General features: G+C 45.5%; 1 protein-coding gene across 1 annotated transcript in view; it reads left to right on the top strand.

The window, feature by feature from the left end:
* The window catches only part of GCP1 (glycoprotease 1), a 122,509-nt gene that overhangs the window by 44,753 nt on the left and 53,143 nt on the right, over positions 1 to 24,613 (top strand). Inside the window, exons 2-3 of the mRNA XM_086524874.1 lie at positions 3,862 to 3,906; positions 3,996 to 4,070. Of these exons, the coding sequence (XP_086381000.1) occupies positions 3,862 to 3,906; positions 3,996 to 4,070 (120 nt within the window). The remainder of the gene's footprint in view (positions 1 to 3,861; positions 3,907 to 3,995; positions 4,071 to 24,613) is intronic.

Raw genomic sequence — 24,613 nt, forward strand, 5'->3', positions numbered from 1 at the left:
GTATGGTTTGAGGCAGTCATCACGTCAGTGGTACAAAAAGTTTGATACTTTTATGTTGTCTCAAGGCTTTAATCGCAGCCATTCAGATCATTGTTTGTATACAAAGAAGGATAATGATGGAAGTCCTATAATCCTTGTGCTATATGTAGATGATATGTTGATTGCTGGGAAGCATAAGTCTACCATTGATGCTCTTAAACGTCAGCTGAATTCAGCTTTTGCAATGAAGGATTTAGGTGATGCTGAGCACATCTTGGGCATGAGAATCAAGAGAGAGAGAAAGCTGAAATTGCTCTTCTTATCTCAAGAAAAGTACATTGCTAAAGTACTTGACAGGTTTAACATAGCTGAAGCTAAGTCACTTGGAGTACCTTTACCTCCACACACAAAACTTAGCAAAGCCGATTGCCCAAAGGATGACGTGGTAGTGAATGCTATGAAGGGAATCCCTTATGCATCAGCTTGTGGTTCTCTTATGTATGCTATGGTTGCCACTCGTCCTGACATTGCCCATGCGGTGGGAGTTGTTAGTAGATACATGTCCAATCCCGGCAAAGCACATTGGGAAGCTGTGAAATGCATTCTGAGATACTTGTCAGGTACACAATCTAGGTGTATATGTCATGGCAAAAGTGACCTGAAGTTGTAGGGCTATTGAGTATGCATACAACAATACAATGCATTTGTCAACAGACAAGGCACCCTTTGAAATGGTTGGGGGTGGCTAAAAGGTTTTTCCCATTTTCGACACAAAAGATAATATTTTTGAAGCACATCAATATGTAGAAAATATGGATGAAAAGTATAAGAAAATTAAGCTTTCCTTGGAGAAGATTCGGGCAAAGCAGAAAAGTGCTGCTGATCGTTATCGCATCAACTCTTGTTTTCACCTGGTGATTGGGTTCTACTACAGTTTGAAAAGGCAAGATTAAAGAAGATGAAGGGTAAGGAGAGGTTGTTTCCTAAGCTCAACATGCGCTACTATGGGCCTTTTCAAGTAATCGACAAGATTAGCGATGTTGCACACATGCTGAAATTGCCCGATAGTTGGAAGATTTATAATGCGTTTCATGTGAGTCTTCTAAGACCTTTTGTGGGAGATGTGCCGGAAGATATGCTAGATAAAGATCAACCTGAAGTTGAGGAACTAATGATATCTTGATACTGAGCAAATTTTGGCACTAAGGAAAAAAAAGTTAAGGGAAAAGTTGCAAGACGTCATTTGGTGAAGTTCAAGAACTATCTACTTATGTGGATGGAAGAGAGTGGACTGTTAGAGTGTATTGCAACTTTACCTTGAAGCTTTTGGTTTATAGCCCAAGTATTCCCCAACTCAACGCGCTCAAAAGAGCGGTGACGTTGGAGCTAGCACTTCTCATGTACATATGGATTCAGTGCAATAGAAGTGTACATTGCTTGACAAATGTTAAAGATATAATGCTCACTTCTATGATAGACGGAAATGAAAAAAATATGAAGGTTTCAATAATCATTTGTACATATAATTCATAATCTTTTTTGCAGATACATGCTATGATAAAAGGGTGCTAATCACACTAAATCATCCTGTGGCATGTATACTAGGCATGCAATCAAGGATGTTTGCGATGTCAAGAGGGGGTATGTCACGAGACGGTGACAAACACTAACCTTATTTGTTGGCTTCCTTTCCTTGATTTTTATCTCATTTTTGGGACCCTCTTTTTGAAATCACAAATGCCTGGACATTGCATGGCAAGTGTGAAACAGTTGTTGGCCAAGAGTTTCACCCGTGGGAGGAAGCCACTAGATGGTTGGGCTGATCGCCAATGAAATCTGAGTAGTAAAAGGGTGGCTAGTCTCAGTTAAAGTCATTTAGGCCCCTTGGCGAGACTTCATAAGTTGGTGGGTACTAGAAAATTAAACACAAAATGGGCGAAGTGGACACTTGGCAGCTTGGGAGCAACCTGCAGGACATATCAGCAAGAGGGAGCGCCCAAAGTTGAGTAGAGCAGGTTCAAAGCTTGAATAAAAAGCTTGGCTTCTCCTTTGTCTTATGTAGCATGATGATTCCGCTCTCGTGCATCTCTCTCCTCTTTTGAATACATATTCGTGATGCGAAGCTCAAAGGATCCTTCATCTGTTATGTATAATTGTAGGGATGTTATGCTCGGTTGCGGAGGCAAGAGCCTCTTGCATAGGTACCGAATCAGCTAATCACTAATTCAAAGCATGTACACGTGCTAACAAGACGATTTAGAGAGATTTCTCGTGAGAAATCTCGTCTAAATTAAAGGACAAGTAGCCCTACAGGTGTGGGAGCTTGAGGGCTACCCACATGAGCGATCGACATGTGAATCAGAGCCAAAAACAGAGAATTAGCATGCTGTAATTTCTTGCAGGTTTAGGGTTTTGGTCACTTTTGATGCCTAAATATCTTAGGAGCTTCAGGGAAGCTGGGGGCAGGTGTTTTGTTGCATTTTAGAGGCCAAAAACAGAGAATTCAGCGTGCTGTAATTTATCGCCAGTTTTATAAAAGTGCTCTAAAGTGCGTGGGAAACCTCGTTTACTTGGGTTTTTGTCCGTGGAGACTTCTACTACTGTTACACTGCCGAAATTGGGCTAGAGTAGGGGAATTTCAGCCTGATAAAGGTGGGACAACTGGTAGAACTTTACAGGTTTTCTCAATTGCAATATGAATAAAGACCGAAAGGGGTACCAACCTTTGTGGCCAACATGGTGTCTGTCTACTTGGGAGCACTCTAGCTACCAAGTTGTGAACTGTTTTGAAGTGGTGAATTCCACCTACATGCTTATTTGTGAAGTTACTTTGTGTCATAAAGTACAGGGAAAGTTAGACGGTTTATCTCCTGGTGAAAGCTAATGTTTACCGCCCTTTAGTAAGGCTACACCCTGGTTCCAAGAGCCAAATGAGAGCTTGCGTGGCAGCCCAAAAATTGCAGCGGATTTCATGCTGTAAGACACGGTGTGCAATCCGGATTGATGATGTGGCATCTGTATGAGGGTGATGACGTGGCTTTTGGATGTTGGATTTTTTAACGAAAAGTTACAAAAGCAGATGACTTTAAAAGCTTTTGGTCAGTTCTGAAAGCAGTTGTTTTAGTACTTTTTGAGCAGTCCAAGTGTCGGCACGTGGTGCCCTTGGTGTATTTCTTTGTATAGTTTTTGTTATCGGGATCATTGCATATTTTATCTTGGGGATTGTGCTCTTGAGATGTGTATTTTGTAGAAGATGCTTAAAAAAAAAAAAGAAAGAGAGAGAGCATGTATGATGAACCATAGAGAGAGGAGGGACATTCATATGCAAAGAAACATGTCAAAAATCCAATTTTCAAATAGATAGAAAGCCTTGACTTTGAATTTAACAATATCTAACTGCTGTTTGTAACGAGAATAGAAGTCACGCAGAAATAAGGTGTTCTCACTAGAATCAGCATGCCCTATAATGGGTGCACTTATGCTCTCACACTTCATCCAAAATATATCATTATGAAAATCTGCATCATGGGTGTCTTGAGAGGCGATGATAAGGCACATTGACAAAGAACAATACACAGTGAGCCATGATTCTCAAGTGATGGTAAAGCTGTAGCTATCACCATTGGTCATGAGACCATTTATTCTGGAGTCGAGAGAATATTAAGCTTCTGAGACGATCATGATGTCAGTCTTGCAATCACACATCAGTTTTGCACTCGGTACACTAGTGTAAATACTAACAGGTTTGTGTTTCATTTATTATTACACATTCCACTATCATACTCTCTTTTTGGTCAAGTTTCTTCAGGAGATCTTGTTTATTTTAGAATTACCTTGAAATTACAGCTCCTCAAAAATGTTATGTGGCCTTTTCTGTCTTAGGTTAGAGGCGATGGCCAAATCGTTAGTGAAGTTGTGTCGTCGCAGGTGAGAGCTTTTCAAAACTTGATTTATTTATTTTTGGCTGATATTACTGTTGCATTGCGACTTAAGACCGCGTACTTGATTGAGTGAAGGCAGAAATGTTAACCCAGTATGGAGGAGTTTTTCCAAAAATGGCAGAGGAAGGACATGCAAAAGCTATTGACAAGGTTAGAAATTTGTTGCTTTCTGGTAGCTTCATCCATGGTACAAGGCAATGAATTGTATGAATAATGGCTATTATTTTAGGGATGTAGGCCTTTAGAATCTTTTGTTTGTCATGTAATGCTGGAGTTCCATTTGTTTTCAATTGTGTATTTAAGCCCTTTTTGGTGTGTTGTTGACCTGTCTTTTGTTGAACCTTAATATTTCTTACCTCTTTGTTATACCTTCTGTCACAAACTGCCGACGTTTCAAGTCAGTGAAGAACAGAGCCAACCTTCAGATCACGGCCAAGGGGCCTAAACCCTAAGTGAAGAAGCAAAAGCGGCAGATTGTAGGGACGCCCGCAATTTGTGCTGACATGCTGATGTGGCAGCTTTACGGAATTCCGTATTTCTCGCTGATTGCTGACGTGGCAGAATTGTATGGATTCTCGCGTTTTCCGTTGACTGTTGACGTGGCATAACTGTACGGATATCCGTGATTTGCGTTGGCTGATTTTCAGCGCCAGCTTTTGGGCCTGTTGCTTTTGAGTTTGAAGCTTCTCACTGTAATTGCTTTTCAAGCCAAGGGCCTTTAAATATGAGGCTAGGACTCATTCTCTGGCATGCTTCTGGACGAAGGTGCAGAGGATAGAGTATCGGCTTGTACTTTGATGATTCAAAGAAATACCGAAAGGGGCGTCAAGGTTTGGGGCCAATACTCTCTGGGTGGAATTCCACCACTCCATGTCGCGTGTCGTCTCTCTCTCTCTCTCTCTCTCTCTCTCAGTTCAGTTGTTATTGAAGTGCTAAAAGTCTGTTTTGTCTGTTCTTTTCTATTGGTGCCCGTCTTGTGACAGTGGTATCAGAGCATCAGGCGTGTGCTTTTTTGAAAGCATACCGGTCCTACCAAAGAGCAGACAGAGCAAGATCGCACTTCCAAAGCTCACTGGAAATTTTAGCTTCGTGCTCCAACCTCGGACTTATTAGCCACTGCCACTCTTACTTCATCGCGTATCGGACACGCTCCTCTCTTCACCGCTCATGTCTTACAGAGCATACGCCATAAAGATCACTTGCAAGAGAAGGATCCAACATTTGTTTCGAGTTAGTGCTTTTCTTAAAAGGAGTGCCATGCAGATGTTGATGTCTATAGCTATCAAGCCGCACACCCAAGGAGCTTTCAAGAAAATTTTTGTCCGAAGTTATATGGTTTCTGACATCTTCCTTCATATGGTTTTTGACATCTTCCTTCGGAGTGCAATTTTTGGGAGAGTCGGGTATCCTGAAATGCTTGCCATGGAAACCTTGGCAGATTACAACTTGCAGTCTTTAGGCGTCTCTCAGTAGGTGTCTCTTGTTGATAACCTTGGAGGTCCATTGTGATTGCTATATTTTCGGACTATCATTGCCGCCAAAGGAACACTGTCTGTCCAAGAGCTGATGGACCATGTTGTCGTCGGCTACGACCTTATGGAAGGAACCTAACCCTAATTTTTGATTCAGGTTTCAAGATGGAAAGTCAGTCAACTTTTGAGCTCGGCTGATGTCGAGATTGCTTTTTAAGTTTGAGTTCTGTTTGAACTTGTTTGGTGATCCTGTTTGGAATTTGTTTGAAATGGATGGTACCTGTTTTGAACCTATCTTGGTGCCGATTTGAATTGTTTGACTCTGGTTTTAATATTGGTTTCGAGAAGTGAGAAATATTGTTTTGGTATTGTTTGAACCTCGGAACGACGCAAGCCGATGTCTGGGGAACGTTTTGTTGTATGTTTGAAAACCTCGGAACGATGCAGGCCGATGTCTGGGGAGCGTTCTGTTGTATGCTAGAAAACCTCCGAACGACGCAGACCGATGCCTGGGTAGCGGTTGGTTGTATGCTTGAACCTCCAAGCAACGTAGACTGCGGTTTGGGGAACGTTTGGTTGTACAGTCCTCTGAGCTCATGGCCCGGACCTTTTTAGGTTATTTGCGGGGGAGTGACGAGGTAGTCGTTTGAGTAGCTTCATATGGCAGACCGTTTGTCTCGAGGGAGTGCTCAGTGGCGCTGTTTGTTGTGTCTTGTAACATGCATATGTGAGCATTTGTGTTGCATTGTGATGTGCCAACCATTGAATATTCCTAATTGGATGAGATTGCTTGGGTATGTAATTTTAGTGCATCAAGACACCCGTGGAAGGTTAGTGCGGTCTAGGTGTGATAGCTAATTTTACTACGTCGAAATCAAGAGTTCTGACCTGGACGAAAGGAGAAGCCAACTCCTTGATTAAAAGAGCCGAGAGGAGAAGCCAACTCTTTAATAAAAAAAGGAGCAAACTGATTGTCCCTTGGAATGTCCCTCGGAAATTTTTGAACTAACTTGAGTTGTTTTGCAGGTATGCTGTAATCGCGGACGATTACTTTCTTTCAAGAAGGGGGATGTCACAAACTGTTGACGTGTCAAGTCAGTGAAGAACAGAGCCAACCCTCAGATTACGGCCGAGGGGCCTAAACCCTAAGTGAAGAAGCAAAAGCAGCAGATTGTACGGACGTCCGCAATTCATGTTGACATGGTGACGTGGCAGATGTACGGATTTTTGTGTTTTTTGCTGACTGTTGACGTGGCATAATTGTACAGATTTTTGTGATTTGCGTTGGCTGATTTTTAGTGCCAGCCAGTTGCTTTTGAGTTTGAATCTTTTCACTATAATTGCTTTTCAAGCCAAGGGCCTTTAAATATGAGGCTAGGACTCATTCTTTGGCATGCTTCTGGACGAAGGTGCAGAGGGTGGAGTACTCGCTTGTACTTTGATGATGCAATATAAAGAAATACTGGAAGGGGTGCCAAGGTTTGGGGCCAATATTCTCTGGGGTGGAATTCCGCAACTTCGTGTCGCATGTCGTCTCTCTCTCTCTCTCTCTCTCTCTCTTTTTTTTCTCTCTCTTAGTTCAATTGTTATTGAAAGTGCTAAAAGTCTATTCAGTCTGTTCTTTTCTATTGGCACGTGGTGCCCGTCTTGTGACACCTTCCACCCCTTTGTCAAACAAGCCGCCCCTGTGTAGCGAGTATGCTTGTTGCAGTTTCAGATTTTTTGCAGCCTTGGTTGCTTGAGATTTGCAACGTCTTGATTATGTTTAGTTTGGTATCTGCGATAGATACTTAAATGTGCTTTATCTAGACGAAACACCCCCCCCCCCCCCCCCCCCCCCCCTCCCCCCCTGCCCGGGGTCTTTTTGTAAGTTTTTTCAATCAGAGTACCTTCAGTTGGTTTCTACACATACCGCGTCTCCAACTTACTTTTGAGGGGGAGGATTGGTTCAAGTTTCCATGCTGGCTGCTACAGGCTACAACTTACTGATGTCACATGCACATTGTCTCGAATGTGCCATGCAGATATAGTACTATGACCCAGAGCCAACCCATAGACTTAGGAAAGCCTGGAAGCTTTTCTACTGATACCTTTGATAGCCATTCATAGGACTCGCATTATTGGGCAGATCCAGTAGGTCTTTCACAATTAGTACCAAAGTGCGTGTAACACCTCACTCAATCACACGACATGTCCATCATAAGAGCAAACAAGAAATGACCATACATTTGATTGCACAAGAGAAACTACATTTGCATCACTTAGAGGATACATGTTTTCAGGACTCTTTGGGTCTTTGTCACCAGCCAGTGGCAATTCCATTTCTGTTTATTTTCTCTTTCTTTGGGGAATTTCATTTGTTTTACCTTTTGGAAACACCCCTCTGGAAATCTAACTGCCCTGCATTGCATAGCTAGTGTGGAACTGTTCAGAGAGAGTCCAGGCCTGAGGGCTAAAGAGCACTAAGGTTGGACAAGGACTATGGTTAGCCAAAGTGGGGTCATTGGCCAGCCAAAGCGGAATCCTTTGCTACATAGGCTACATTTCAGTTCTGGGTGTGGCTGCAGTGTACAAAGAGGGTCAGATGACCTAGAAGAATGTAATGGCAGAAACTCCTAAATTTAGGGACTGCTATTTTTGGACGGCAAAATGTCTTCGCGTCATTACGTGCAGTTTGACACGGGGATCATTTTGTTACTCTGTGGCCAAGTCAACAGAGGCTGCAGGTGAGATATTTTTAGACCCGAGGGTCTAAAGTGGGAAAATGCACAAATGAGTGACACTTGGCACTCTGAGGCCAGTTTACTACTTAAAAAGAAGGCAAAAACGTGATTTTCAGCTGTGAGCTTGTTTTTGAGTGCTGTCACAGGTGGGAGAGCTTCAATGGAGTGCTGGCTTACCCTCTATGTACAGTGAGGTGCAGGATGTCATGACCTGCACACCTCTCACTGCTCTCTCTCTCTCTCTCTCCCCTATTCTTTATGGTTATGCCCCTCTAGTGGGCTTTTCATTTGACCAATGTACAGTTGTGTGGGTTCATGCGCGATTGCCGAGGCAAGAGCCTCTTGCACAGGTACTGGATTAGCTAGCGGCTAATCCCCCGCAGGTACAGGTGAATTCGGAGAGGTTTCACGTGCGAAATCTTGTCCGATTCAAAGGGCAAGTAGCCCTATAGGTGCGGGAGCTCGAGGACTTGCTACGGATGCGACCGGCACGCGAAATGGAGCCCGAAACAGTGAATTACAGCCTGCTGTGTATTTTTGCAGGTTTAGGGTTTCGGCCCTAAACAGACCCTAATTACCCCAGGAGGTTCGGGGACGTAAGGGGACCGCTGTACAGGTGATCTGGCGCATTTTCGGGACAAAACAAAAAAAGAGAATTCAACGTGCTGCAGATTCTCACCAGGTTTTGCAAAGTGTCCGTATGCGTCGGGAAAGTCATCCAATGCGTGGGAATACTGACTGTGAAGGGTCCTAGTACAGTTATGTCGCCGAAATCGGGCCAGAACAGTTGAAATCCAGCCAAGGTTGTGCGGGGCAGCTTGTAGGGAACCACAGCTTTTATTCCCTCTGTTAAAGAATAAAGAAATACCGAAAGGGGCGCCTAATTTAGGGGCCAATCTGGTGTCTGACTCGCATACAGATGCATTCCAGCATCTGTATCCCATTCCCCTCTCTTGTGTCATTATAGCACAGGTAGAATAGACGACTAATAATGGGTGAAAGCTAAATGAAGGTTTGAAGTAAAGTCGACCGCCCTTTTTGAAGTTAACAGGCCGGTTACAGTCTTCCATTCTTTTTCTCTTTGGCAATCTACTTTGGGCATTCATTGATGTAATGCCCACTTCTATGACAATAATTGCATTTGTGTTTCTGTACTTCTCTCTCTCTCTCTCTCTCTCTCTCTCTCTCTCTCTCTCTCTCTCTCTCTCTGCACTTCTCCAGCTTATTGAGGATGGTTTTGTGACGAGACCCAGATACATGGACACCCACTTATCTCATGGGATACAATGTACTATTGGCCAGATACGCACATCTTCACACCAGTTTTGGGTCGAGACTAGTAGATACAGTGAAGTACCAGCAGAGGCCAGGACATGTCCCCTATGTCACATGGAGCCTGAGACATGTCCCCTATGTCACATGGAGCCTGAGACAGAGTTCCACTACACATCCCATTGCCTAGTTTATTATGAGATACGAGGCCGATTTCATTGCCTGTTCAGAGAGGGCTTTGGACCACTCTCTAGAGTCATGGGGTATGAGGACCAGAGATGCCTGGGACTGTCTTTGCTTGAGCTACGCAAACACAGAGAGAGCCTGATGCAAGGAGGGGCTAGCCAGTCATAGAGACGGATCACAGACTTCTTTAGAGCGGATAGTAGGCATCCGGAGGAGCGGCTACCACAACAGAGCTCACATTCTTGTCACACCAGAGCCAGAATGATCGATCCAGCGATCGAGCGAGGGAGATCCAGATGCCCACGACTGTGGAGGACTACACAGTATCGACGTAGGCTGCATCAAAGGATTCGGATCACTATGGCTCGACATGCACGACGCCCGGTCATACTAATGACCATGGAGGAGATTGATGAGATCCGCAAGCGATCGATGATGGATCTCTTGTGATTTAGCTCTTTTTGAGGATACACCCACATTGTGTTGTGGTAGCCCTCATTCACTACTTTCACCACCCTACTCATATCCTACACATTCCCAACTAGCTGCTTAGCTCACATACAGCAGTTTAGGATTCTATAGTACCCCTTTTTTCAGTACGTTTTTTATTTTTGGTACTCAGTCATTGTATTAGATTCACTACGTTGTAACTCTTTGGTCTCATAGGTCATTTTGGCCTTTTGAAGACGTTAATATAACATTTCATTTCTCTCTCTCTCTCTCTCTTTTCAGGAGCCACGACCGACTACTATTGCGGATCCACAGGTATGGCACCGATTGTGCAGATAGAACCATTGTGCCGATCCACAAATCTAGGGATACTTGGACCCAGGAATTATAGGACTATCATGTTTGGCCATATGATGTCCAAACTATATGGGACAGTTCTTGAGGCTGAGCTTAGTTCATACGGGGAGGCGAAGGGCCTATGGGCTCCTTGCCAGGCAGGGTTCAGGCGGACCTTCTCCATCATCGACCACATCTTCGTTCTACGCTGCCTCATTGATGGGGCAAAGGTGCGGAAGAAGAGGCTTTGCTGTTGCTTTATGGATTTCCGCAAAGCGTTTGACACAGTCCCACGGGAGAGGCTCTTTCGATGACTATAGAGTTTGGGAATACCTTCAGAGATGATATGGGCCATCTATGCTCTCTATGAGAGAGTGATTGGGAGAGTTCGTTGCCCAGGTGGTATGTCAGAGTCTTTTGCTAGCACCATTGGTGTTAAGCAAGGATGCCCCCTCTCCCCGACTCTCTTCGTACTCTACATTGATGAGATCTCTGACTACATCCTATGAGCCACGGGGGGGGGGGCTAGCAGGTACTCGAGTCCGCATTTGCTATATGTTGATGACATTGTACTAATCTCAGAGTCACCATAGGGCCTACAGAGCCATCCGAGAGCTTTGGATGAGTTTTGTACAAATAGGAGACTCACAGTAAACCTTTGGGAAAACCAAGGTCGTGATCTTCCATACCTCCAAATCAACCCGACTAGCAGCCACATTTACAGCCGCAGCAGGAGGACCAATAGAGGTTGTCACCTCCTACATCTACCCAAGAGTCACATTCACTAGCAGACAGGGACCCTTCTCCATGGCACAGGCCGCTACTGACAGACTCACCCGAGGATATGCAGCACTGGCTATGCTAGAGCAGAGATGCCATTAGACACACTTTCAGGAGCCCCGCATGAAGGGGTGGCTATTTGACACATTAGTCATTGCAGCCCTGATGTATGCAGTAGCATTATGGGCACCCGAATTGACAGATAGCTAGTGGGTACGGATTGAGAGACCATAGATCTTTATGATTTCTCGCCTGTTTCGAGGCAAGCACACAGTGCCACAAGACATCATCAGGGCAGAGCTGCCCCTCTCCCCCCCCCCCCCCCCCCCCCCCCCATGGTAGTGAAGGCACTCTTCTAGAGAGTCTGTTTTATCCAGAGAGTGAGAGGCTCTCGATCGACACTCACACGGCGAGCATTTGAGTTAGCTATACAGATAGCAGAGTGTGGGTACGACAGAGCATGGTACACACAGATTAGAGCATGGTTTGGAGCACGAGGCCTTGACCTTGAGAGTTTGCCACCCTTCGAGTACGACCCCGACTCCCCAAGCTTCATCTCTCTAGTGATCCGACAGGATCTTTGGCAGCTCTATATCAGACAGACTTGGATTACATCTCCCCTCCAGCAGAAGATGTCACACTACAGAGATCATTTTCTTACCATACTGGAGGACGGGTTCATTCAACGACCACGCTATATGGACACCTACATGCCACAGAGCTCACGGGTGGTGATTGGTTAGCTCAGAGTGTCATCACACAGACTAGAGATCAAGGTGGGACGAGCTCATGACATCCCCAGGGAGGAGAGAGTGTGTAGAGTATGGAGAGAGGAAGTGGAGAATGAGGAGCCTTTTGTTTGCAGATGCAAAGCTTACGCGGATATCAGAGGCCGATATGAGCCACTATTCAGAAGGCAGCCTACCCTTCGAGAGATCATGCACTCTCGCGATCAGAGACAGGTGGGGCGCTACTTGGTAGAGATACCGAGGCACAAGGATACACTTTTGCAGCCACCTACAGCGACCCAGGTGGGGGGCATATAGTCACAACTTACGGATTTCTTTCAGAGAGCTACACCCCTTCCACTTCCAGACCGACCGAGGGGAGTGACCCTCCAACAGGTTGAGGTGAGACGATGCCCGCGAGCTACCAGATGCCAGCCCCCACGACTCCACCGTAGACAGATCAAGGAGATCTGGGCCCGAGCACATCGAGCTGCTGAGGAGAGATGAGCCCAGATGATGGCTCACCCAACGGCTTTCATCAAGGCAGCCCTTGTTCCTGACCCTCCCATGTGCTACATTCTACACCCCCCCCCCCCCCCCCCCCCCCCCCCCCATTAGCACAGGATGAAGCTAGCTAGATTGATGCATATGCATGGTTGTACTACCTTGAGCATATAGACACGCACAAATCTCTAGTACTAGAGCTCCCCCCCCCCCAATAGATCTCATCATCCACCATAAGTCCTTTTCTTTTATTTTGTACCAGTTTGCACTATTTTGTCTTTTTCGGTAGACAGAGGACATACACACATGTATACTTGATTTGTCTCATAGGCCGACTTCAGCCTCACATAGATGTTAAAAAGCTCTCTCTTTCTCTCTCTCTCTCTCTCTCTCTCTCTCTCTCTCTCTCTCTCTCTCTCTCTCTCTCTCTGGGTAAGAGTGTAGGAAATGAAAAGCCTCTTGAAAGTGGAAAGTCAAAAGACTTTGTATTCTATATATAAAGAGTGGCGTTGCACGCATGCAATGTGCATGTCTTTTGTGCGTTTTATTAATGTTCTTTCAGCCTCTCCCTATCATTTTCTTCTCCTTAGAGTTTGCACTGTGTCTGTCTTGAATTTATTCTTTTTGAAGCCATTAGAGAGGTCATAGTTGATTGTACGGATTGGACTCCAATGCCAGACCATTTTTGTAGTTATTGGCATGTAGTCTAGGGTTGGGATCTTGTACTGATCGAATCAAGGAGCTTGTAGTGGGAAAGCATGTGCATTCGCTCATCCAATATATTTTTGTAGGTACCTTAAGGGGATTTTCAAAGAAAAATTTGTTCAAAGAAAATTGTGTTCTAACTCTTAGTAGACTAAGACTTACATTAGTATGTGGGAGACCCTTGGGGTCTCAACTTGGGACATCAGAGAAGACCACGTACCTCATCTTGGGTGCTCCCTTAGGGAGCTTCTTCCCTCGTGTTTGTGTGGCAGTCTGCCTCAGCCGCTTGTGCGTTCTGGAAAGCACAGCCCTCATCTATTGTAGATCCCAGCGGCAATACGCATTTGGTGCTGGTGTTTTGATCGTAAGCAGCTGCCAGGGATTTTTGGCCGATCAAGGGTGACAAAATGAGCCCATTTGAACACATCTAGGGGGCCCCAACAGGACATGACACTTGCGTTATTGCTGACATCCTTTAGCCCAGAGATTTGCAATACTCTAGCTTGTTTTGTCAAAGTGGTGGCCAAAAAGGTGAATCGGATGATGAACGGGGCAGAAACCCACTCAATGATAACCCCCTTCTGGTGTGGACAGCTGCCTTACCTTCCAACAAGCCTCTGAATGGAGACATCTCTGGTGAACCATGATCCCTGCCTGCCATAGAGCTGTCTGCAGGGGAAGACTCAGACACAGAAGCACTCCCTCTTGGCTGAATAATCTAACTGCAGTCAGAGAGCAAGAGATTGAGTGCCTAGAGCATACACATCGGATAGATGGTTAGTGAAACCGGAGGGTCCCTTGACAAGGAGTTAAAAAACAGTGCAACAATACCAAAACTGATGGAAACAGCAAAGTGAATTGAAAGAGAGCACTTGAGCTAAAGTCACAATGGGGTGGAGGTTCCCACTTAGAGGGATTGACCCCTCCAATAGGCGGTACTTCTTTGTTTCTTAATCAAGATTAACTTCTCGTGTGAGTCCACTCCCATTAATGTGGGTTAGCTTTTAATTTATAGGCACCTAAAAGAAAATCACTTCTCTTATTTTCTACAATTGCCCAAAAGCAGTTAAAAGCCATCTGCTATCAATAAGTGGTGCCAGAAAGCATGCTGCCACATCAACAATTTCCCTACACAACTGCCACATTAGCAGACTGTACACTGCCAAGTTACCAATCTGTACAGTCCTGCGATTCATGGACCATTTTGATCGCGGCCGGGCTGGCTGGTTGGGTGTGAGAGTGCATGAGAGAGAGAGAGAGAGAGAGAGAGAGAGAGAGAGAGAGAGAGAGAGAGAGAGAGAGAGAGAGAGAGAGAGAGAGAGAGAATTAATTATTGTCCACGGAGGTCAGATATGACCCATGGGACCGAAAAAGAAAACATTACAATGCTTGCTTTCAAGTGAAGCATACATACATATCAGTTAAGGACTGAGGGTCCATCAAGAAGATAATGAAAAAGAAAAAGGAGGATGAAACCTAAGAAGGCTCAAGTGAGGGCGGGGGCGGTTTGGGAGTTTGAAACTCCTGGATGACGGCTTTACCACCTCGATAGACTGCCCATTTACCTTGTTTGCGAGCTTCACGCATCTTCTTGAGTTCACTTGCTTTGGTCTTGAGTTGGTTCGGGGTCAACTCTTCGGCGACCCATAGCTTTGTTCCCTTTAGGAGATGAGACTGGCATAGTAGCTTCCACCGTTCTTCTTTGTCCTCAAGAGTAAGGATACAATGCTGGGGTGGCACCTTTCTATGTGTGTCATTGATCCATGAGATGGTTTGGCTTGATATTTACTGGTTGGAGAATGTCATTGACCTTGGTGATTGCGTCCTCAAGAGTAACTTCGTCTGTGCACCATGGTGAGGGAAGTCCTCCAATCGAACCTTGAGCCTTGAGGCCAACAGATTCTTGTAGCCGATTTTCTTGTAACGCTACTTGAACTTCGTTGACGATCTCTTACGTGTTGCTTTGTGGACTTCTTTCTGGGTTGCTTTGATAGTTTCGGCAAAAGCGTTTTCGACCTTGTGTGCTTTCACAAGTAGAGCTTGGCTCTTACTTTCTTCGTTTCCTCAAGCTTGCACAAACGCTGCTTGAGCTGTGCATTCTCTTCGATGAGCTCTTGAATTTGGGCCTCAAGGGTTGTGATCCTCGCATCTTGGCGAGCAATAGGATCCTTCTTCTGTGCCGCTGCCACCACAAGAAAGGTCTTACGGGCGCGGGAGATCGGCGTGGTGGACATCTTACCACGAAGGTGAGAACACACCCTTACGTTTAAGCTTAGGATTATGAAGGTCGGTAACCTTACGAATGCAGCCAAGCCTCACCATGTGAAGGGGCTCCCTCTTCGTTCGCACCGCTACCAGTACTGAACACTGTCAATGCTGACCTACACTGCCAGCACACCGAGCAAGGACGACGCCTCGCAAGTTTGCTGTGCAGATTGAGGTCACGCAAGCTACAACAGCTGGGGCTGTCGCGTAGTCTACGGTAGAGAGATGGGGCAGGCTCGAGCAAGCTACGACAGAGAGGGTGTGTTACTGTTGCAGAAGAGGCTAGACTGAGGCTAAAGCGTAACGCCTCTCCACAAGGCAGTCTCTCGCCCAAGGGAAGGCTTTGGTGGTGAGCTAGGTTTCCTCGCGAGCAGGCAAAGAGAGAGAGATAGATAGGTAGATAGTTCTATTATCGTCCTGGGAGGTCAAATATGACCTATGGGACCAAATGAACATGTCACGTGGTGTGAGTGGAGTTCATAAGTGACTCTCGATGCTCAAAAATGGCTGAAATGAGCGTCGCAATAGAGAGTCCACATCGTGGTTGGGAGAGGAAGGTATGTAGGGAGAGATCATGGTTGAATATATGGGGAAAAGAGGACCTAATGTGGTCAAAACCTGAGCATTTAAGTAGTAGAGAGAGAGAGAGAGAGAGAGAGAGAGAGAGAGAGAGAGAGAGAGAGAGAGAGAGAGAGAGAGAGAGAGAGAGAGAGAGAGAGAGAGAGAGAGAGTTGATATGGCGAAGAGGGGGCAATCAACCTGAATACCGAAGCAAAAGACGTGTCAGTACATCTATGACTGTGGGTACCCCCCTGGCCCCATATATATGAGTGCCCAAGGTGGGCGCCCAACTCAAGTGGGTGGCCGGCCCCAAACTTGGGCGGTCGGACAAGGTACAACCTATGCTATGGGTGGCCAGTCCGAGGACGCTAGCCGTACTAGGAAGTGCCCTAGACTTGTGTGAAGCAGCAGAGTGGTGTAAATCAACTAACATCCCCTCTCAGCACCTGGTGCTGAATGAACCACATGGAGCAGAAGATGTGAGGCAAATGATGAAGATGTCTGTTGCAACGTCCACTGAAGGACAATACTCTGGCCAACTCCGCGAGTGTAGCAGCAGTATGGGGTGTCACGATGATAGACCGCTTTTGGCATGTACAAAGTAGTGTGTATATACATGGGAAATTGGGAATATGTATAAAGAGATGTACATGCATTTGGGAGATTTGCAAAGTGGTTTCAAGTTTTAAAATAGATGCAGCGTGTACAAATTGTGAATAGTCAGGTTTGTGTGCCGGTAGCCGAGCACACATACAAGCTTGGATAGGGGATCGGGGCCTTGGATATGGTTCCAGGTGGCTTCTTTTGGTTCTAGGGAATGTGTTTGAGCTTTCTAGAATGTAAATAATGCAGTGTGGAGGTGTGGGCACCCTCGACCGGCCCGAGAAGTTTGACACATGCAATAATTGTCTATTTACTGTGCGTGACCTACGGTGATGCGTGCACCGCCCTAGAAGTGGTCAAAAATGGAATGTGGGGTCGTGGCAAAGGACTTTGGGTATCAAGGATCAAGCGTACAAAATTTGGTGAACTTTGGAGTCTGTTGGGGGTTTTTCCCGTGAAAAATGCCCGTTCTGGGTCAAAATTGGCCAAAACTGAACCAAAAAGGGTGTGAAAAGGGGGTAAATTTCCACATCACTCACAGTGCCGTGAGTGTTTAAGTTGAAGGAGAATTTTGTAAGTGAGCACTTTCACCTCTGTGTGTGTGGAGGAAGCAGGGTTCCTACAGGTGGTCTTGTGCAGTCCCATCGCGTTCGCGTCCTGTTTTCGAGTGTGTGGAGGAGTGATTGAGAGCTTTTTCTCTTCAATTTTGCACTCGAGAGAGTCTATGGAATTTCAGAGGTTTCCATCGATGTGTGTGTGTGCGAGGAATTAAGGGAAGAAGGTGCGGCTTTCTGCAAGATTATGCGAGCTTGCATCGGTGCCATTAGGGTTGAGGCTACTCCAAAGAGTCCAACAGAGTGGAGTTTGGTGAAGCTTTTGCAATGGTTAGAGAGAGGCCTTTTGTGGTTGGAGTTTTAAGTTTCTGATGGGTTTTCTCGTATATTTGGATCACCATCAAGTGTGATTTCAATTGTTGGTTAACTCGAATTACCTTGACCTTGTAGTGTCTCCAGGCAGGCAAGGGCTTGTAGGTCGAGGTGTATGGAGTTTGAATTGAGCTTGTAGGTGGTATTTTCATTGAGCTTTTGAGTGGTGGTGAGTGAGGTGAGAAAATTAAAGGAATACCTTGTGTTGTGTTAAGGTTTCTAGGTGTGTGACTGTATGCACGGCGTCTTTTGCTCCATCATCCTTTGGCGATCCCGCTAGGGGTGGAAATTTGCCGGTTGTGCACATCTATATGTGATCCCTTTTCCTAGGCATGACATATTGTACGTTGAGCACGTTTCACTCATAAATGAGCACAAATGTATGCGGATTCTTCATGAAAAGCTGAAAAATATGCATTCAAGGAAGTCACATTTCATGTCTCTTCCTTGGCACGCCACAGTTGTAGAAAGAGCACTTGAAAGTATGAGCACCAAGCGTGGGCATTTCCATTGTGTTTTGCCACAATTGATTGATTTAGATCAGCACGACAAGATTTGATCTCATTGTTTGCGTGTGTCTAGTGAACGAGCTAGCACTCCGTCTCTTTGTTCATCTTCATTGCATGCACAGTCTTTGAGGAAGACAAGATTTTTTCCACTCACTTTACATGGAATAGGTATGTTCATGATTTTGTGTTGGAAGTGATTTCAGGAATTTTCAGCCGTGGAGATTCTTGAAGAAGGAAGAAGCATGACTCTAGACGAAGTTGAAGCATTGAAGGAGCCACAACAAATTTGTGTCGCTTTCGACGCGGCCCAAAGAAGCAAGCGTTGCAGACCTTTATGAAGTTCAAGTACTGCACGACCCACACATCAAAGTGGGCCGGCGTAGAGTTCCTTCCAGAATTCCGGATGCTATTGGCGATCTCCCTCGACGCCATACAGTTCAGTACCGGTACCTCACTTTGAAAACGAAGGGATGTCACGTGACACATCCAACCCTATGTGTCCGTGGACAAACTACAGCATGACCAGGGTTCAGTTCAATTAAGTCAGTCTAGAATAGGAAGTGATTTGGCACTTTTGTGAGTCTGTTCGCAGACCGTACATGACCAGTCACTTAGAGTAGATGCATATCCTTTGGTTGCACACAGCATGATCATCAGCATTACCATCAGAATCCAACAGAATCCATTAGGAGCATTTTCCAGTGCATTAAATCTATTTTCCCTATTTTTGACATTTTTCACTTATTATTTTTAAGTGACTTTTGTTGGAAAGTAGGTAGGGTAATTTTGCTAAGTTTGTATAAATAGAAACCTAGCGCTAGCACTTTCTGGCAGAAGAGGTAGCAGGAGCACTCGCTCAACAAGAAACTTCTCAGAGCAGAACCCCCAAGAGGCCTAGCGTTTTTGCATCACAGTAGAAGGCTAGCGTTTTTGGACCAGATCAGCCAGCATTTTTGCTCTTGCAGATTCTTGGCGATAGCAGACCAAGCAGAAGCCTCAGCGTTAGCAGATTCATAGCAGCAAGACAGAACAAGAAGCCTAGCGTTTTGCATTTGCAGGACATCTGACAGCAGTAGGAGAATTTTGAGCCCTAGCGTTTTGCATCTGCAAGGCCCTTCAACGTTTTTGCAGATCTTCGCGACGGAATTTCCACAAGCACCAGCGTTTTCAGTCAGACTCCGCAGTAGAAGTCCCGAACCTCGGAGATCTCACCTTCCTGCAGCAGTTCCTCGCTGCACGGTCAGATCCAACGTAGTTTGCAGTTTCAGCCCGGAAAACATAGATTTCAGCATCTGCGTTTTCAGCGCGTCGTCATCGACATCGTCACCGACATAGAGTCAGAATTCAGCAGATAGAAGATTTGCAGATTTCAGATTTCAGCCTGTCTCGTCGTTGTCCTTATCGTCGATGACATCGTTGGCAAGTCCAAGCATTGTAGAGATTTGTGCAATCATAAGTAGATTGCTCTCGCCATAGAGAGTGGGGCCTTCGGAGGAGGGTTTTACAACGTCTCTGGTGTCGTATTCTCTTCTCTATCTCTCAATCTCATGCACTTTCAAGCACAGTGTCCATTTACTTTGTTTGTGTCCATTGCACTCTCTCATCAAAGAACGGAAGGCTCTCCCTTCTATAATTAAAAGGAACCCTTGAGCACAATTCGGAGCACTCATCTTGAGTAAAGTTCAACTTTCACTTCCGTTGCTCCTAACATCCCATTACGGCCCGGGTTTTGTATGATCTTGCTGGTCAGTTGCAAGAATTAAGGATTAACATAATGAATAGAAACCAAAGAGAAGAGAGGCTAGTTGGGAGAGGTAGGGGACGTAGGCTACAAATCAGATGGTACATTTATGATGAAGAGGGTCACTACGTCGCTAATTGTTGTGAACTACCAAGAGAGAGAGGAGGGATGTATCCCTTATATGGGCGTGGTCGAGGGAGATAGAAGAAAATCATCAAGAGCGGGCACCAAAAGCACCACCTCCCCAACAACAACCACAACCGTTGCCTGCAAATGGAGAAGGTAGGGCTATCAGCATCATTACCCTTGAGTATCAAGATGTGGATGCTTTGGCCAATAAGAGAGCTAGGCATGATAGGGAGAAAGAGACAGAAGAAGAGAGGGAAACAAGAGCAAGGAAAGAGAAGGCTAAAGTAGAAGATAGACCAGAGAGTAGCAAGAGGCGGCACGAAGAAAAATAGGTCCAAAGGATTACCTTCTTGGCCAAGGTGTCAAATACTATGATATTGTTGTTGACGACATACGAAATCAAAAGGCCAAGATATCTTTTGGTCAGTTGGTGGCTTTAAATGCTAAATTGAGGAGACAGTGGACCAAATGTGTGAGTACGCGGCTTCCTTCCAAAAAGGGAACCATCAAAGCATGGTGTCATCCTTGAGGGTTGGTCACCCGATGGATATGGTGCCAATAGTTGAAGCTATGTTGGGAAAGAAGACGGAAGTGCAAGCATATGTGGATGGTGGTGCCTAGGTGTGTGTCATGACCGAGGCTATCATGAAGGAAGCAGGTGTCAAGATGTCAGTGAATGCTTCGATCTGTATGAGGATGGCCAACCACAAAAAGGCAAGGTGTCTTGGGATAGCTGAAGATGTTAAGATAAAAGTCTTGGGAATTGAGTGCTTGGTTGATTGCTACGTGATGCAAGCAGGTGAGAATGCTTATCCGATCATTTTAGTGAGGCCATGGCTTATAACCCTAAGTGCTAAGCAGGATTGGGGCACGGGCTTGATCACCATCCCCGACCAAGAGAAAAGAAGGACCATTGTCTACAACATGAAGAGTTGAAAGCGCGAAGCAGAGGGTAGTGGTAGGTGCGCGTCGCGATGTAGTGCAGGTTTGGGGCAAGAAGCAAGAGGCGCAGTGCAGCAGAGAGGAAGCGCTAGGGATCGAAGTAGAGAGAGAGAGAAGCAAGAGGCGCAGTGTAGCAGAGAGGAAGCGCTAGGGATTGAAGGAGAGAGAGAGAGAGAGAGAGAGAGAGAGAGAGAGCTCACGTTTTTGGGGAAAACTCAATAATTGAGTTTTGGGTTTTTCCACTTTTATTATAAATGACTTAAAAAAAATTTGTGCAGGTTCAATGTGAACGTGGACAAAGTATAAAAATGTACAAAAAGGGGTTATTTAGGCCTTTAACCCAACAATCTCCCACTTAAAGGCATAAATGACGCCTTTAAGTTAACCAATTTCCACTAGCTGTATGCAATGCTCATATTGCAAGCAAAATTATCCTACAACTGACTCAACACATCTGTAAAAGCACTCAAATGCTTAGAAGCTGACTTCGAGTCATCAAGCTGCATATTCACCAACTTTCGCATCAAATGTGCCTGGTTCACAGGCGTAGTGTTTTCATAATTGGACTTTAGCTTTTGCCATATTCCATAAGCAGAGTCCAAACGCTTGATGTCCGTCAAAATTTCATCATTGATAGCCATTTTGATGTAGGCCATAGCCTTCTTATTCAAATTGGCCTTCTTATTTGTCAAACAAACCTTGCGGCTTATTCTCTTCCAATGCATCTTCACAATCCTTTAAGAAAAGGATACCTTGCATACGTTCTCGCCAAAGATCGAAGCCTTGACCATCGAATCGTTTGATTTCCATCAAACTTTTAGTGTCAGATGCGGAAGAGGAAGAAGCCATCTTCATTCAACCACAAGTGTGTATACAAAAGAGATGCAATAGGCTGAAAATTTCAGCAAATAAGAGCAACCACAAGACTTTGCATACGATAGACCACAATTTCTTTACATGAAACTGTCCAAATCTGAAATTTCAGCTGAAATGTGCAATTTCAAGCACCTGTATTCAGCTTTTTACTCTACATGTGATCCCACAACTTTGGTACATCTGCGTATTGCTATTTTGACCTGTTATAACCTGTAAATTCTCTGTTTTGACATACAAAAAGATTGTTTTGGTAGTTTTGGTGACCTTTACGACCCCGGAAGCAAGGGGCTTTGTGATGGAAGCAAAATTGAACACGGGAGAGAAAATTTAACTCGTCCAACAGATTGCGCAGGGTTGTTTTGAAACCCTAGGGCTCTGATACCAGTTGAAAGCGCAAAGCAGAGGGTACAGGTAGGTGCGCGTCGCGATGTATTGCAGGATTGGGGCAAGAAGCAGGAGGCGCAGTGCAGCAAAGAGGAAGCACTAGGGATCGAAGCAGAGAGAGAGAGAGAGAGAGAGAGAGAGAGAGAGAGAGAGAGAGAGCGAGCTCACGTTTTTGGAAAAAACTCAATAATTGAGTTTTGGATTTTCTCACTTTTATTATAAGTGAATTAAAAAAAAAGTGTCCAGGTTCAATTGAACCTAGACAAAGTATAAAAATGTACAAAAAGGGGTTATTTAAGCCTTTAACCCAACACACAGGAGAGCCATACATAGCCCCTATTGGAGATGCAAGATACGGATTCAACAAAAATTACGTCATATGATAGTGATGCTTCATCTACGTCATCAGAAGAAAGTGTAGAGGAAGGCTTGATGCAATTATGTCTTGATCTATTTGGGATAAGTGTCGAAAAGGAATCATCGATGCATGATGTGGAGGTCAAGGAGAATCCAAACGCAGTTGTAGAGCCTTCCAAAGTGAACGCAAGGAGCATTCTAGGAGAGGACTTGATAGAGAAAGAAAAGGAGTATGAAGACATGTTTACTATTTGCCATTGAATATACAGAGTTGCAAGGAGCTAAAGGGGTCGAGCATAGAATCAATCTAAAAGAAGGTTCCAAGTCAAAGGTTCAAAAGCTTAGGAGGTTGGGGGTCATTCATGAGAGAGCACTTCGTGAAGAGGTGACAAAGCTTTTGGAAGCAGATTTCATCTTTCGAGTGGAGGAATTTGAATCGGTCTCTTCAGTAGTTATTGTGCCCAAAAAGAACGGAAGATTTAGGATATGTGTTGATTTCAAACCTTTGAATGCTGCCACAAAAAGGAATCATTATCTACTACCCTTCTTGGATGAAATCCTTAATCAGGTTGCAAGTCATGAACGCTACTCAAGCATGGATGGATTTTCCGGCTACTTTCAGATCTTGATAGCGATTGAAGACGACCTTCATTACTCCTTGGGGTTGTTTTGCCTACAAAAAGAATGCCTTTTGGGGTGGTTAATGCATATGCTACCTTCTAAGGGTGGATGAATAGAGTGTTTGGTCCCTACTTGGGTAAGTTCATTCGAGTTTTCATGGATGACCTTGGATGTTATAGCTCCAGGGTCACACATTTGGAGAAGCTGAGGTTGAGTTTTGAAAGGCTTCAACAAGAGGGTGGGCAACTCAACCCAAAGAAGTGTAAGTTTGCTCATGCCAGAGTCCATTTGCTAGGACATGTGGTTTCCCAAAATGGAATCGAAGCTGACCTAGAGAAAGTTAAGGCCTTATTACTTATGGATCCGCCCAACAACACAAAGGATTTGGCATCATTTGTGCATAAGCTCAGGTAACTGTCACGTTTTTTTTGGATGCTATGTCAGTATGTGTATCCTCTCCAAAAAATTTAGTCAAAGAGTTCAAGGTTTTGAGTGGAATGAAGACATGCAACAGGCTTTTGATGGTATCAAGGAAGTATTGTGTGCTCTACCAACATCCACCTCTGCAAGAGAGGGCTACAACAAGCATGGTGGGGAGACTCTCCCAATGAAAAAACAGCATATGTATAATGGGGCTAAATCAAGAGATGGGAGGAGGGAAAAGCCACACAGGTGGACAATAGTGCCATCTGAGCACCCCCTGGACCATGGAGTAGAACGACCCAGGGCGCCAGAGTCGAAGGAAAGCCTCGCGGCGCTCCCGCATGCGGTCGGAGCTGCCCTGTAGTCCCTCAAGCTGTCCTCTGAGAGTATGGATCAGCTCTAGCCAAAAGTCACGAATAGTCTCTGCTGGTGGTACAAGGCGAGCCTCAAAGATGCGGAAACAACGGGCCCGCCAGATGAACCAGAGAGCTAGGCCGCTGATGAGCTCCCAACACTCCGCTCTCTCACTGCTCCACTCCTGTGGAGTAAGGTCTGTAGCAGGCTGGAGTGTAGGTCGACCCCCCTGTATCACTATCATCCTGTTGGTGGAAGATAGCTCAAACTGAAGTGCCGGGCCCGTGAGGGTGGACCAAGCCGCTGCCCCCCAAGTGTACTGCCGAGCTGTGGAGAGGGTAGGCATCAGCCGAAGAACTCGTAGCCACACCTGCTGGGCCGAGGGACAGTCCCAAAGACAGTGACACTGACTCTCCACCAACTGGTCACAGGCTGTACATGCGGCCGAGAGACCACTATGTACAAGCCAGCTCCCTACTGCTGTGGCTTTGTGTGCAACCAACCACTGGAACAAGGTGACGCGCCTCGGCTGTCTGGAGTCCCACAGCCTCTGCCAAAAAGCTGCCAAGAACTCAACTGTGAGACCCTCCTCCTGCCAATGACGTGCTGCAGCGGGGCGGGCCTCACTCTGTGCTGCAAGTATATGACGTCCAAGCCGAACAGTGTACTGAAAGAAAGGGACTCCTGGGCGGCTTGCAGAAGAGAATGGGTCCCTCCAAAGCCACTCACCAGGATCCCATTGTACTCGTGCCAGTGGACAGCACTCCCAAGCCCATAGCCTCCAGTGTCCTGTCTCGAGAGCTGCTGGGTCAGGGTCTATGACGCAAGTCCTCCCACAGATGCCCA

Source organism: Adiantum capillus-veneris, chromosome 12 (assembly GCF_014529385.1).
Source record: "Adiantum capillus-veneris isolate H3 chromosome 12, ASM1452938v2, whole genome shotgun sequence".
Classification (NCBI taxonomy): domain Eukaryota; kingdom Viridiplantae; phylum Streptophyta; class Polypodiopsida; order Polypodiales; family Pteridaceae; genus Adiantum; species Adiantum capillus-veneris.